Source organism: Lutra lutra, chromosome 9 (genome assembly GCF_902655055.1).
Source record: "Lutra lutra chromosome 9, mLutLut1.2, whole genome shotgun sequence".
Classification (NCBI taxonomy): Eukaryota; Metazoa; Chordata; class Mammalia; order Carnivora; family Mustelidae; genus Lutra; species Lutra lutra.
Window position 1 is genome coordinate 134,179,755 of NC_062286.1, and position 12,626 is coordinate 134,192,380.

The 12,626-nt window shown below is 50.0% G+C and overlaps 1 protein-coding gene across 5 annotated transcripts in view; it reads right to left on the reverse strand.

Annotated features, from left to right (window-relative positions):
- The window catches only part of ATP9A (ATPase phospholipid transporting 9A (putative)), a 132,645-nt gene that overhangs the window by 101,819 nt on the left and 18,200 nt on the right, over window positions 1-12,626 (reverse strand). Inside the window, exon 1 of one of the 5 annotated variants that reach the window (XM_047744963.1) lies at window positions 10,148-10,315. The exons of 3 other annotated variants lie outside the window; for them this stretch is intronic. In XM_047744963.1, the coding sequence (XP_047600919.1) occupies window positions 10,148-10,161 (14 nt within the window). In that variant the 5' untranslated portion in view covers window positions 10,162-10,315. Of the gene's footprint in view, window positions 1-9,622; window positions 9,765-10,147; window positions 10,316-12,626 lie in introns of those variants that run through there. One more of the 5 variants, XM_047744961.1, reaches the window with a different exon arrangement.

Below are 12,626 nucleotides of genomic sequence, written 5' to 3' on the forward strand. Positions count from 1 at the left end.
GGTTACAAGCAGGAGGTGGCATGATCTGATTGACATTTTTAAAAGTCCCATCTGTGGCAGAGCAGAGAAGACGCGGCAGTGGGTTAAGAGTACAAACAGAGGGGCGTCTGGGTGGCTCAGTGGCTTAAGCCTCTGCCTTCGGCTCAGGTCATGATCTCAGGGTCCTGGGATCAAGCCCCGAATCGGGCTCTCCGCTCAGCAAGGAGCCTGCTTCCCCCCTCTCTCTGCCTCCCTCTCTGCCTGCTTGTGATCTCTCTCTCTGTCAAGTAAATAAATAAAATCTTTTTTAAAAAAGTTTTCTAAAAAATAAAAAGAGTAAAAACAGATCAAGAGGTGTGAGGTTCCTTTCTGGGGAAATGGGCATGCTCGAATATCGATGGTGGCGACAGTTACACAACTGTACGAATGTACTCAGAACGGCCAATCATACACTTCAGAGAGGCAAATGGCAGGGCATGGGAACTGTGTCTTAATAAACCTTACATTAACCAAAAAAAGTGGAAACAGGGGGGTCATTCAGGAAGCTACTGTCATCAGCAAGGCAGGCAGAGATGGCGGTCCAGAGGAGTGGGGGCAGCAGGTACAGATTTCCAAGATGTTACAGACGTAGAAACACACTGTCTTTAACCAAATATTTAAAAAAAAAAAAAAAAAAAAAGCACTGGGGTGCTGGGTGGCTCAGTCGGTTGAGCATCTGACTCTTGATTTCGGCTCAGGTCATGGTCTCAGCTATAGGATCGAGCCCCGCATCAGGCTCCACGCTAAGCAGGATCTGCTTGGGATTCTGTCTCTCCCTCTCCTTTTGCCTCCCGTCCCCAACTCACCCATGCTCTGTCTCTAAAATGAGTCAATAATAAAATCTGTTAAAAAATAATTTAAAAAAAAAAAAGAAATGCATTATTTCATTTAACATTCATGATAATCCCACATGGTATCTATGAGCATCGCCCCCATTTTCACAGTAGAGAAACTGAGTCCGAGAGGACTCCGTGATTTGCCAACATCTGTTTGTTCCACGCTGAGTGGGGGAAGCTGGCCTTAAGCCCAGGCCTGTGGGATCCAGATCCTGAGCTGAGAGCCTGAGAGCACTGTGCATTGCCATGAACGGCCTCATCAGCACAATTACTTTCCAGCCTTTTTTTTTTTTCTCCCCAGGCTCTCATCATCTCATAGTGTCAGAGCGATCTTTAGAGCCCTGAGAGCAGTGGCCGTCATCCTGCCGACACAGTTCTCCCACAGGCTCCTCCTCCTGCTGGTTATGAACCCCTTGCCTCTCAGCTCCAGGGCCCACTTCCCTGCCTGCTCTGGGAAAACGGACAGAGCTCCCGTCTGCGCTCCTCCATGGCCAGCACAATGCTATGCTTTCTCAGTAGAGGACACTGGGGGGACACCACTGGAGGAGAGGGTCTCCTGGGCTGACCCTGTGGATCAGCGGCCTGAGTGGAAGGCCTCCCAGTGGAGCTCTGCCCCGCCACCCACCCGGGATGTGCAGCCCTTGGAGGCCTCCAAGCCCCACTGCAGAGACTTTCCCGGGGCTCTCGCAACACGAACATCCTGCCTCCTCTGCCACCAGCACCCTGATCCCTCATGTCCATGCTTGTCTCCTGAGGTCCTCTTGTCACTGTAGCCCCCGGTGTCCCAATCCCACTGCACACCCAATGTGTCAATCGCCGGCTGGGCCCGTCACCCCACCTGCACCTCCAGATCACTTTCTGCTTGCCCCGTGCCTGCAGACCAACTCTCACCCTGCCTTCCAACAGCCTGAATTTTTTTATTTTTTTTAAGGATTTTATTTATTTATTTGAGAGACAGCACAAGTAAGCAGAGTGGCAGGCAGAGGGAAAGGGAAAAGCAGGCTCCCCGCTGACCAGGGAGCCCGATGCAGGGCTCGATCATGGACCCCAAGATTATGACCTGAGCTGAAGGCAGATGCTTCACCAACTGAGCCACCCAGGCGCCCCGGGCAGCCTGAATTAACACCATCTCCAACCACATCTGTACCCCCCCGCCCCCGCCACCTTGGGGAAAGGCCACCTCCCAAGTGCATCCTTCCTTGGGTCCACTCCCTCAGCTTTGACTACCCCAGTGTCCTCCTCTATCCTATAATTACCCTTTATCCTCAGTAATTTACTAAGTCACCTCCCTCCATCTCTCCACCTGGGCTAGCCGGGCCAACCCCATCTCCGAGCCCCCGGTGCGGGGAGCGCAAGGATCCAGGCATAGCCTTGGTGATGAGGCTGCGATTATCACCAGAAACCTAAGAAAGAACGTGCCCTTCCCGGTGAGGTGGCAGAGGCAGCAAACACGTGAGGGGCTGCAGGTGGCCCCTTTGTTCTTGTCTGGGGAAGAGTCTGCCTGATAACGGGCGTCACCAGGAAGAAGGCAAAGGTTCCTGACGCTTAGGGAAGGGTGCACGGGTCTGCCCGTTGGTCCGTTCCCTGGGCTTTTCAGTCTTAGAAATCAATTCATTGGTTTTTACTTTTGCTCAAGCCAATATTAGTTAGGTCTGTGCTAAGCGCTGCCCCAAACCTCCTGTCTGATATTCCTGTCCGCCACCCGGCTGCTCTGTCCTTAAAGACACAACCCTATTGGTTTTGAGTGTCTGCGATTCTAAGCTTCTGGAGAGTGCGGCCAACACCTTCGAGCCCGCACTCCTCCATCCTGACCCCTCGGCTCCGGCTTCGTTAGAGCGGTGCTGCCCAACACGGTGGCTTCCATTCCATGGGGCTATTTATGTTTAAATTAATTAAAGTAGAAGAATTCCGCCCCCTGTTCCCATGCGCCACGTTCAGAGTGCTCCACAGCCCCTGTGGCCTGAAGATCCAGAACATTCCAGCACGACAGAAAGCTGTGCTGGATGGCACTGCTTCAGGGCATCCCTTTCAAGACCGCTCCTTCCACCTCGTTCTTTATCTGACACCAGCACCAGAGGACACACAACACGCGAGCATCAGTAAGTGGCCCTCACCACTGACCGCGCTCAGGCTCAGGATCTGCACATGCGCACAGTATTTCCTCCTGCATCCAACTGCCTCTACTTTCCAACTTCATGGTACTGGCTAAGCCTACTTGCCTCTAACTGTGGGTTCTCACCTAGGTCACTTCCGGTCCCCTCCCTGCCCAGGAGTACCTGGCAACATCTGGAGACCAGTTCGGTTGTCACACGCAGGACAGCCCCCCAACAAAGAATGTCCAACCCCAAGTGCCAGCAGTGCCTGGGGTCGGGAACTCCTGCCCTAGATTTTATTTACATAAATTTTAAGGGGTCACTTTGTGCTACTATCATAAATGGGAGTATCACCGCCATCAACACAAGGTAAACATTCCAACCAGCACAATGGAAAGCAAACAGTGTTACCAGTTTCAGGCCAGAGTCAGTGGCTCTGAGCACTGAGCACCAGCACGGCTCTTGCTCCTTCTTCCGTTTCTATGGCTGAGACGACAGCGAGGGTCGGCTACTAAAAAGTTCCCCCTGGCAGCGTTAGAAACATGGAGAGGGGGTTGAAAAACAAGGGAAGTACCTTACTGCATGTCTCGATGTGATTTAGTTCCTGCCCATGAATTACTTGGGATGTTATCAGGGCTGCACCTCAAGCCCTCGCCTGCCTACGTTTGGGGAACTACTGTCCCACTGCAGAAGCTTTGGGCTGGCAAATTTACGAGCAACCAAGACCCCCCCTACACCCCAAACAGAAGAGGGGGCAGCCAGGCTCCCTCTCAACATCTGGACTGACCCCTGCAACTCCCTCTACCACCACACCCAGTCTGTCTAGGGTATAGACTTCCGTCCCCTCAAGGCCTGAGAGGGGCAGCCGCCCAGGGCTGTGTTGTGGCAACTGTCACCCTAGTGTCATCTTTTAGAGATTTTACTTATTTATTTGACAGAGAGAGAGAGACAGCAGCAAGAGAGGGAACACAAGCAGGGGGAGTGGGAGAGAGAGAAACAGGCTCCCCGCTGACCAGGGAGCCCGATGCAGGGCTCGATCCCAGGACCCTGAGATCATGACCTGAGCCGAAGGGAGACGCTTTACCGACTGAGCCACCCAGCCACCCCTACTGCTATTGTTTCTTAACACCAAACCAAGCTGTCTGCCACCTGTCATCACAAAGTCACTCCTACCTTCTAGATGGGCCAGGGAGATGGGCTACAAGACAGAATGAGAAATTAGGGGCACCTGGGTGGTTCAGTCGGTGAAGCGTCTGCCTGGGGCTCAAGCTATGATCTGAAGATCCTGGGATTGAGCCCCGCCTTGGGTTCCCTGCTCAGTGGGGACTCTGCTTCTCCTTCTCCCTCTGGCCCATCCCCCCCACTCCTGCTCACTCACTCTCTCTCTCCAATAAATAAATAAAATGTTCTAAAAATGAGAAATTCATACAGAAACTAAAGAAGAAATAACAGATGAGAGCCACAGTATTGAAACAGCAGGACCATAATGGGTCCAGTAGGAACACCCGCTCCTAAGTCAGAGGGACCGTGTGCCACGCCGAGCCGCTCTACACAGGCTCCGTGGCTTTGTACTCATCTTTTGTGATCCCACTTTTTCTGTCTAAAAAATGACAGTAAGGGGGCGCCTGGGTGGCTCAGTGGGTTAAGCCGCTGCCTTCGGCTCAGGTCATGATCTCAGCAGGGAGCCTGCTTCCTCCTCTCTCTCTGCCTGCCTCTCTGCCTGCTTGTGATCTCTCTGTCAAATAAATAAATAAAATCTTTAAAAAAAAAAATAAAAATAAATAAAAAATAAAAAATGACAGTAAGACCTGCCTTGCTAAATCACTATGAGGACAAAGGAATTTATATAGGAAAGGCGTATGACAATATGTAGCACATGACAGGCAGGAAATTAATAGTACCTATATTTAAGGGGTTTTTTTTCCCAGATAAGAAAAGAAAACATAAAACAATGTTCTTACCTACTGATAACAAGAGCCATTCAATGAGGTTAAGATGTAAGGCTGGGAATAATTTAGTTTACACTGCTTCTAGCTTAGACCACTTAAACAAAGGAAAATCAAAGTAAATTTTCTTATGATTTGACTCTAAAACAAACAAAGGTTTTCACGATGGGCAGCCTGTTGGCCAGATGTGCGGTGGTTTCACACAATCTGGCTGAAAGGCAAGGGAAAGTAAATATTACAGGGGGAAGCGCCAAGGGAACAATATTTCTGGAAAAGGTAACTACTGTCATAAGGCGCTGAGGAAATGATCACCTTGCTCTGGGTATAACCACCATCAGCCCAGCCATCCGTAAATACTTGCTGAATTGCCCTCACTGTGTGCTGAACTTTCCAGAAGCCAGAGTCCAGGAAGCTATCATCTCTCTGCTGATACTGGGAAGATCCAGGAAGAATTTAAAGAAAAATTAAAAGCAATATGAAAAAAAAAGTCTACGCAATGGTTCTCAATGGAAGGGGCAGGCTGGCAGTGGGGTGGGGATTTGCCCCCTGCCCTGGGGACACTTGGCAGGGTCTAGAGAGAGATTTGGTTGTCACAACTACAGGGGCAGGGAGGGACTCCTGGCATCTCGCGGGTAGAGGCCGAACGTCCTGTAACGCCCACGGCAGCCCCACACAGAGGATTACCCAGCCCCACATGTCAACAGTGCTGAGTTTGAGAACCCCAGTCTCGAGCAGCACTGTTGGATAACTTCCTGCAGTGACGGAAATGCTCTCCATCCACGTGGTCTCACACGGCAGCCACAGCCACGTGTGGCTGTTGAGCACTCAAAATGTGAAATTTAAATGTTGTTCCATTAATTAATGAAAATAGCTACATAGACCTAGCATGTACCATATTGGACAGCAGGTCTAGAAGGACGGAATTCAAGTTGTTAATAATCCTAGATGCCTGGGGAGGGATGCCGAAAGGCATGGAAAAGAAGGTATGAGGGACAATTCTGCTCTGTGTTCTAAGAACATCTAGAAGGCTGTTTTTTTTTTTTTTTTTAAACTAAGGGAATATGAAATCTCGAGTCGGGGCACCTGGCTGGCTCAGTTGGTAAAGCATGTGATTCCTGATCTCAGGGTTGTAAGTAACTCTGCACTCACCACGTGGTGGGTATAGAGATTACTTTAAAAAAAAAATAAATAAATTGGGGCGCCTGGGTGGCTCAGTGGGTTAAGCCGCTGCCTTCGGCTCAGGTCATGATCTCAGGGTCCTGGGATCGAGTCCCGCATCGGGCTCTCTACTCAGCAAGAAGCCTGCTTCCCTCCCTCTCTCTGCTTGCCTCTCTGCCTACTTGTGATCTCTCTCTGTCAAATAAATAAATAAAATCTTTAAAAAAAATAAAATAAATAAATAAATAAATAAATAAATAAAATAAAATCTTTAAAAATTAAAAATAAAAATAAAATCTAAAGTCAGAAAGCATGCAAAAAAGGGAGCTAGTTCACTGAAGTCTGAACATTTTCTCTGGTCACAGCAACACTACCTATTGGTGGAAAAACTGGGCCATATCAAAGAAAAAAGCCAAGTCAATGTGGAACTTTCTCTTTAAATAGAAACAGGTCCTCTGATCTAGCAAGTCTACCTGGAGGGATGGACTGTTGTATGAATTCTGGTATGGGTGAGCAACAGGAAAGGTACAAGGATGCTCCCAGCAACAAGAAAGCAAAACCCTGGGGCACCTGGGTGGCTCTGTTAGTGAAGCAGCTGCCTTTGGCTCAGGTCATGATCCCAGGGTCCTGGGATCAAGTCCCACGTCGGGCTCCCTGCTCAGAGGGGAGCCTGCTTCTCCTTCTCACTCTGCCTGCTGCTCTCCCTGCTTGTGTTCTCTCTCTCTCTCTCTCTCTCTGGCAAATGAATAAATAAAATCTTAAAAAAGAAAAAAGAAAGAGAGAGAGAGAAAGAAAAGAAAAGAAAAAAGAAAAGAAAGAAAACCCTGGAAATGACCAAATGACCATCAGAGAGGAACCCCCCTCATAGTACACCTGCACCATTTTTTTTTAAGATTTTATTTATTTATTTGAGAGAGACAGAGAGAGGATGAGCAGAGAGAGGGGTAGAGGGAGAGGGAGAAGCAGACTCCCCACTGCACAGGGAATCTGATGCAGGGGCTCGATCCCAGGACCCTGAGATCATGACCTGAGCCCTAGGCAGATACTTAACAGACTGAGCCGCCCAGGCGCCCTGGACTTGCACTAATTAAGAGAATAAGGCAGATGCACACACTGACAGGGCAAGACCCAAGTGATGAAGGGGGAGGGGAAAAATAAAGTAAAAGATATGCAATTTATTATGCTATATATTTTTTTAAGATTTTATTTATTTATTTGACAGAGAGTGATATCACAAGTAGGCAGAGAGGCAGGCAGAGAGAGAGAGAGGAGGAAGCAGGCTCCCCGCTGAGCAGAGACCCTGATGCGGGACTCGATCCTAGGACCCTGGGATCATGACCTGAGCCGAAGGCAGAGGCTTTAACCCACTGAGCCACCCAGGCGCCCCTATGCTATATTTTAATAAAAATAGCATATGATAATACACACATGGGAAAATAACACTGAGAAACGAATAGGCAGACACACACCCAGACCGTTAATTCTGGTTCTCCCGGGGGAAGGCGGCAGTCACGGGTGGCAGGATCTGTCGCCTTTCCTATTTCTCCTGCCAGAAGCCTTTCCCTACTGGTCTCTCGCTGCTCAACAGTGCAGGGCACCCCTTACACGAGTATGACTCACACTGTGTCTCGCCCCCACGATGAGTCAATGAACGAAGACTCAAGCCCAAGCCTGTCACCTCTCATCCCCGGTCCTCTGTTATCAAACTTCCGACTGTGGCCAAGGCAAATGAGCTCCAGGACTCTACTTTTCTCCAACTTCCAACCCCTCTGGCAAGACTCCTTCACACCAGATTTCCTTGAGCAACCCATTCCCCTTCCTCTACTTCAAAACCCAACTCTGTGCTCTTCACAGAAAAGAAGGTCTTCACAGAAAGCAGGTCTGTTCTCCCTTAGACTGCATTTGCCTGTTTGTTTCTAGAAAACTCAAGTCTATGGAAGCCCAGCAAGCAACATATAAAAATATTGAACAAAAATAAACCCTGGGTCCAGGGGACAGGGCACACTGAGGACCTGTGGGAAGGAAGTGGCCACCGGGCTGCTCACATACAGACCGTAAGATTTTTTATGACAGAGACAGAAGGGGCACCTGGGTGGCTCAGACGGTTAAACGTCTGCCTTCGACTCAGGTCATGATCCCAGAGTCCTAGGATCGAGCCCCACATTGGGCTCCTTGCTCAGCAGAGGGCTGCTTCTCCCTCTGCTACTCTGCCTACTTGTGCTCTCTAGCTCTCTGTCAAATAAATAAATTAAATCTTTAAAAAAAAAAAAAAAAGACAAAAAGTACAGATTCTGAAGTGCAAGGCCTCGGTTTTTAAATGCTGGTAACTAACACAATATTTAAATATTATGCAAAACTAAAATCACACCGAGGTGTCATTTTTTACTTAGCATGAATAACCAAAATCAAAGAGCTTAATAACACTGGTTTTGATTGGGATGGGCAAACAGACACTTTCCACTGCTGAGAGGGGTTGAGATCAGTACAGCCTTGAGGGAAGGCAGCCTGGTGACAGCTCTCAAAATTACCAATGCAGGGGCACCTGGGTAGCTCAGTGGGTTAAAGCCTCTGCCTTCGGCTCAGGTCATGATCCCAGGGTCCTGGGATCAAGCCCCACATCGGGCTCTCTGCTCGGTGGGGAGCCTGCTTCCCCCTCTCTCTCTGTCTGCTTCTCTGCCTACTTGTGATCTCTGACTTATGAACTCTGTCTGACTTGTGATCTCTGTCTGTGAAATAAATAAATAAAATCTTTAAAAAGAAATTACCAATGCATTCACCTGGACCCAATGATTCCCCTTCGAGATATTATGTACTTTATAACTGGGCACAAAGACTTAGGTTCAACGTCATTCTCCGTAACATTGTTAGTAATAGGTACCATTAGATATAACCCAGGTGTCCAACAGTGGTAGGGTGATTATATTAAGTATGGTAAGTCTATTCAATGAAATCCTTTAAAGCCATTTTGTTTAAAAAAAAAAAAAAAAAGGAATGAAAAAGCTTTTCATGTAATGACACGAAACAAGCCCAGTGTGTACTCTTAAGTGAAAGAAATATGTCGTGTTGCATCGTGTAGACTAACAACAGAATAAAAAAGGTCAAAATCTACGTGTGGGTGTCTAGATAGATAAATATAAAATACATAGGCCTTCTTTTGGAAAACGGTCAAAAATTCTCTAGACGACACAGAAGAAATTGAGGAGTGGTTGCACAGAAGGGCACAGGATAGCCAAAGCAGGGGACGGAGGGAGGCTACGTTTGCAAAGTACACACTTCTGTACCTTTTCAACAGTGAACTATGTGACTGTGAGACTTTTTTTTCTAACATACAAACAAAACAAAAAACCCCACCGCACTCCCCACACAGCACCCAGCTCTCCATCCGCAGCCTCGGAGCTTGGCCACAAGCCCAGAGGGCAGAACCAGATACTATTCCCCTCACACCCCAGATCGGATATACAGAAGGGGCTCAGATGCCCCATGCAGGCTGAGGCGCCTCTCTGGAGCTTCTCCCCCGCCCCAGCCCCCCCACACACACACACCCCCAGCATGCAGAGACCTACTGCCTAACCTTGTGTGTTTATACTGTGTCTGCAGCATTGGCTCACGGGTTCTAAACCAGGTCTGGGGCCACAGCCCAGACAGCCGTGTCACTCCCCTCACTCCTCCCCAGAGTCCTGCAGGCAGGCCCTCCCCCTCCTGGAGAGGAGGAAACGGCACCCAGAGCCCAGCGGCAGGTGGGGGCAGAGCCTGCCGTGAGTCGGGCAGGCTGGCCTTGGGGCCGGCCCTCGACCACAGCGCTGCGAGAGCTCACCCTCACCCCACGGAAGGATCGGAGAGCTGCCTCCGGGCTGTCGTCAAGACCAGCCTAGTGACAGGGACATAGCAGGAATGCACCAAGGGTCCCCAGGGGCACCTGCCCCGCTGCCTGGCTCCTCCCTCGGAGCACTGTCAAGGGTTAACAGTGGCTAACCCTGCTCCTCTCCTCTCCACGGGCCACATGCTTTGGGGGCTAAGCGCGCTGCCCGCATGACCTCACTCAGCCCTCCAAACGACTTGCACAACCACATGCTCATTTACAGGGAGGTGAACTCACTCGCCCAAGGTCATGCAGCCAGTAAGTGGCGGAGCCCAGACTTGCACCAAGATGGTCTTGCTTGAATCCGCGCTCTCAACGCCTCGCTGTCCTCAGCAGCCAACCCTGGCCTTGGGGAGCTGCCCCCTCCTGCCAGGAACCCTTTCCTTCCCAGCCTCTGGCTCCTCCGCAGCTCCGGGGGGAGAAACTGCGGGTGGCTCCACTCCACCTCGGGCGTGGCTCTGGCACGGAGACAGCCCCAGGAAGGCCCCGGGGGAGGTTTCCGAGGGCGCCTGCGTGCAAGACGCAGGAGGTTCCCCCGCCAGTCCCCTGCAAAGGCTTTAGCTCTAGAAGCAGGTGGCAGGGCTGCTGAGGGTCCAGCTCAGGGACCGCTCGCGGGGACACTCCCCAGGCAGCAAGTTCACACCTCTGCTCCCGTGACCGTGGTGGGTGAACGTACCGGGTGAACCAGGGCTCCAGCAGCCGCGCCTCCGACCTCCGCTCTCCGCAGGGAAGCCACACGCTACTGCCCTTGGCCCCGGGCTCCACACAAGCCCTGGCATGAGCAACGGTCTCCAGAAAGATTTTCTAGTCGTCGTTCAACAAATACTTATCAAATGCTTGCAGACCCTCAGACGTGCCTTAGAAAACTACCGGACGTATGACGGTGAGCACCCCAGTCCAGCCAGTACACCCACAGGGAATGTGCTGTGTACCGAGCATCTCCCCAGCCGACCACAGGCTCCTTCTGTCTCCACAGGCATCCGTCTCACACATGGATCAACGGGAAGCCCGATATGTGGTAGACGGAGATAGGAAGACATGTGTTTTTACTTCTTTTTCTTTTTCTTTTAACCTTCCCAATCTCACGGACATGCATTGAACAAAAGGCAGAATAAAAACAGTGGGTGGGGCACCTGGGTGGCTCAGTGGGTTAAGGCCTCTGCCTTCGGCTCAGGTCATGATCTCAGGGTCCTGGGATCGAGCCACACATGGGCTCTCTGCTCAGCAGGGAGCCTGCTTCCCCCTCTCTCTCTGCCTGCCTCTCTGCCTACTTGGGATCTCTCTCTGTCAAATAAATAAATAAAATCTTAAAAAAAAAAACAACAACAACAAAAAATGGGTGAAAAAGGTCACCACTCCTCTCCTGACCTGGAACAGAAGGCAGCTCTGCCATTCCCTGGGCGTAAAACGGCAGAGCCCTTCCAGACAGCCACTCAGTCAGGGCCACATGGTTAGAGCCCTCAGCCGACCACGGATTCCATTTAACCCAGGGAACTGGGGAGTCTAGCTTATTAAAATCGTCTAAACGTTGGGGCACCTGGGTTAGGCCTCTGCCTTTGGTTCGGGTCATGACCTCAGGGTCCTGGGATCGAGTCCCACATCGGGCTCTCTGCTCAGCAGGGAGCCTGCTTCCCCCCCCCCTCTGCCTGCCTCTCTGCCTACTTGTGATCTCTCTCTGTGTCAAATTAATAAATTTAAAAAATCTTTAAATAAATAAATAAAATCTTTTTAAAAAATTAAAATAAAATTGTCTAAATGCAGGGGCACGTGGGTGGCTCAGTCAGTTGGGCGTCTGACTCTTGATTTCCACTCAGGTCATGATCTTAGGGTCATGGGACAGGGCCCCACATCAGTAGGGAGTCTGCTGAAGGTTCTCTCTCTCCCTCTCCCTCTGCCCCTCCCCCCCAACATTCACACTCTCTCTCTTGTTCTCTCCAAAATAAATAAATGAATCTTTAAAAAAAAAAGTTTCCAAATGTAGGAGAAAGCTTATGCCACAATATCCTCCCTAGGCTAAGCTCTAATTTATAAGAGCAAAATCAAACTGAAGTCATGTCACTTAATAGCCACTGGATTAAATAAATAAATAAAATCTTTAAAAAAAAAATTAAAAAATTAAAAAAAAAAAAAAGGGGGCGCCTGGGTGGCTCAGTGGGTTAAGCCGCTGCCTTCGGCTCAGGTCATGATCTCAGGGTCCTGGGATCGAGTCCCGCATCGGGCTCTCTGCTCAGCAAGAAGCCTGCTTCCCTCTCTCTCTCTCTCTGCCTGCCTCTCCGTCTACTTGTGATCTCTCTCTGTCAAATAGCCACTGGATTAAAACAGAGATCAAAGGAAACATACACCTGAATGCTAACAATAGCAGATAAGGCTTTAAATAATTTTAAGAACCACATCTTTGACTTTTCTGTAACAGGAATTACTACTTTAATAATGGAAAAAATAGAACCCTAGTGTATAGAAGTGCCACGCAGGGCCCCAGGGTGGGGAAGGGTGCTCGGGCCAGGCTCTGAGCACCTCCTGGGCCTCGCTGGCCGCCTCTGGCTTGCCTGTGCATGGGTCCTTCCTACTCTGGCAAGGGCTGGTGCCCCAGCCCCTAGTTCCATCACCTGGCATGAACTGGCTGATGCTATTCAGGGGGGTGCCAGTGAGTACTGACAAAGGCTCAGCCCGGGTTAATGCAATTCCCTGGAAATGCCGTAAGTCTCAGCCATTCCGG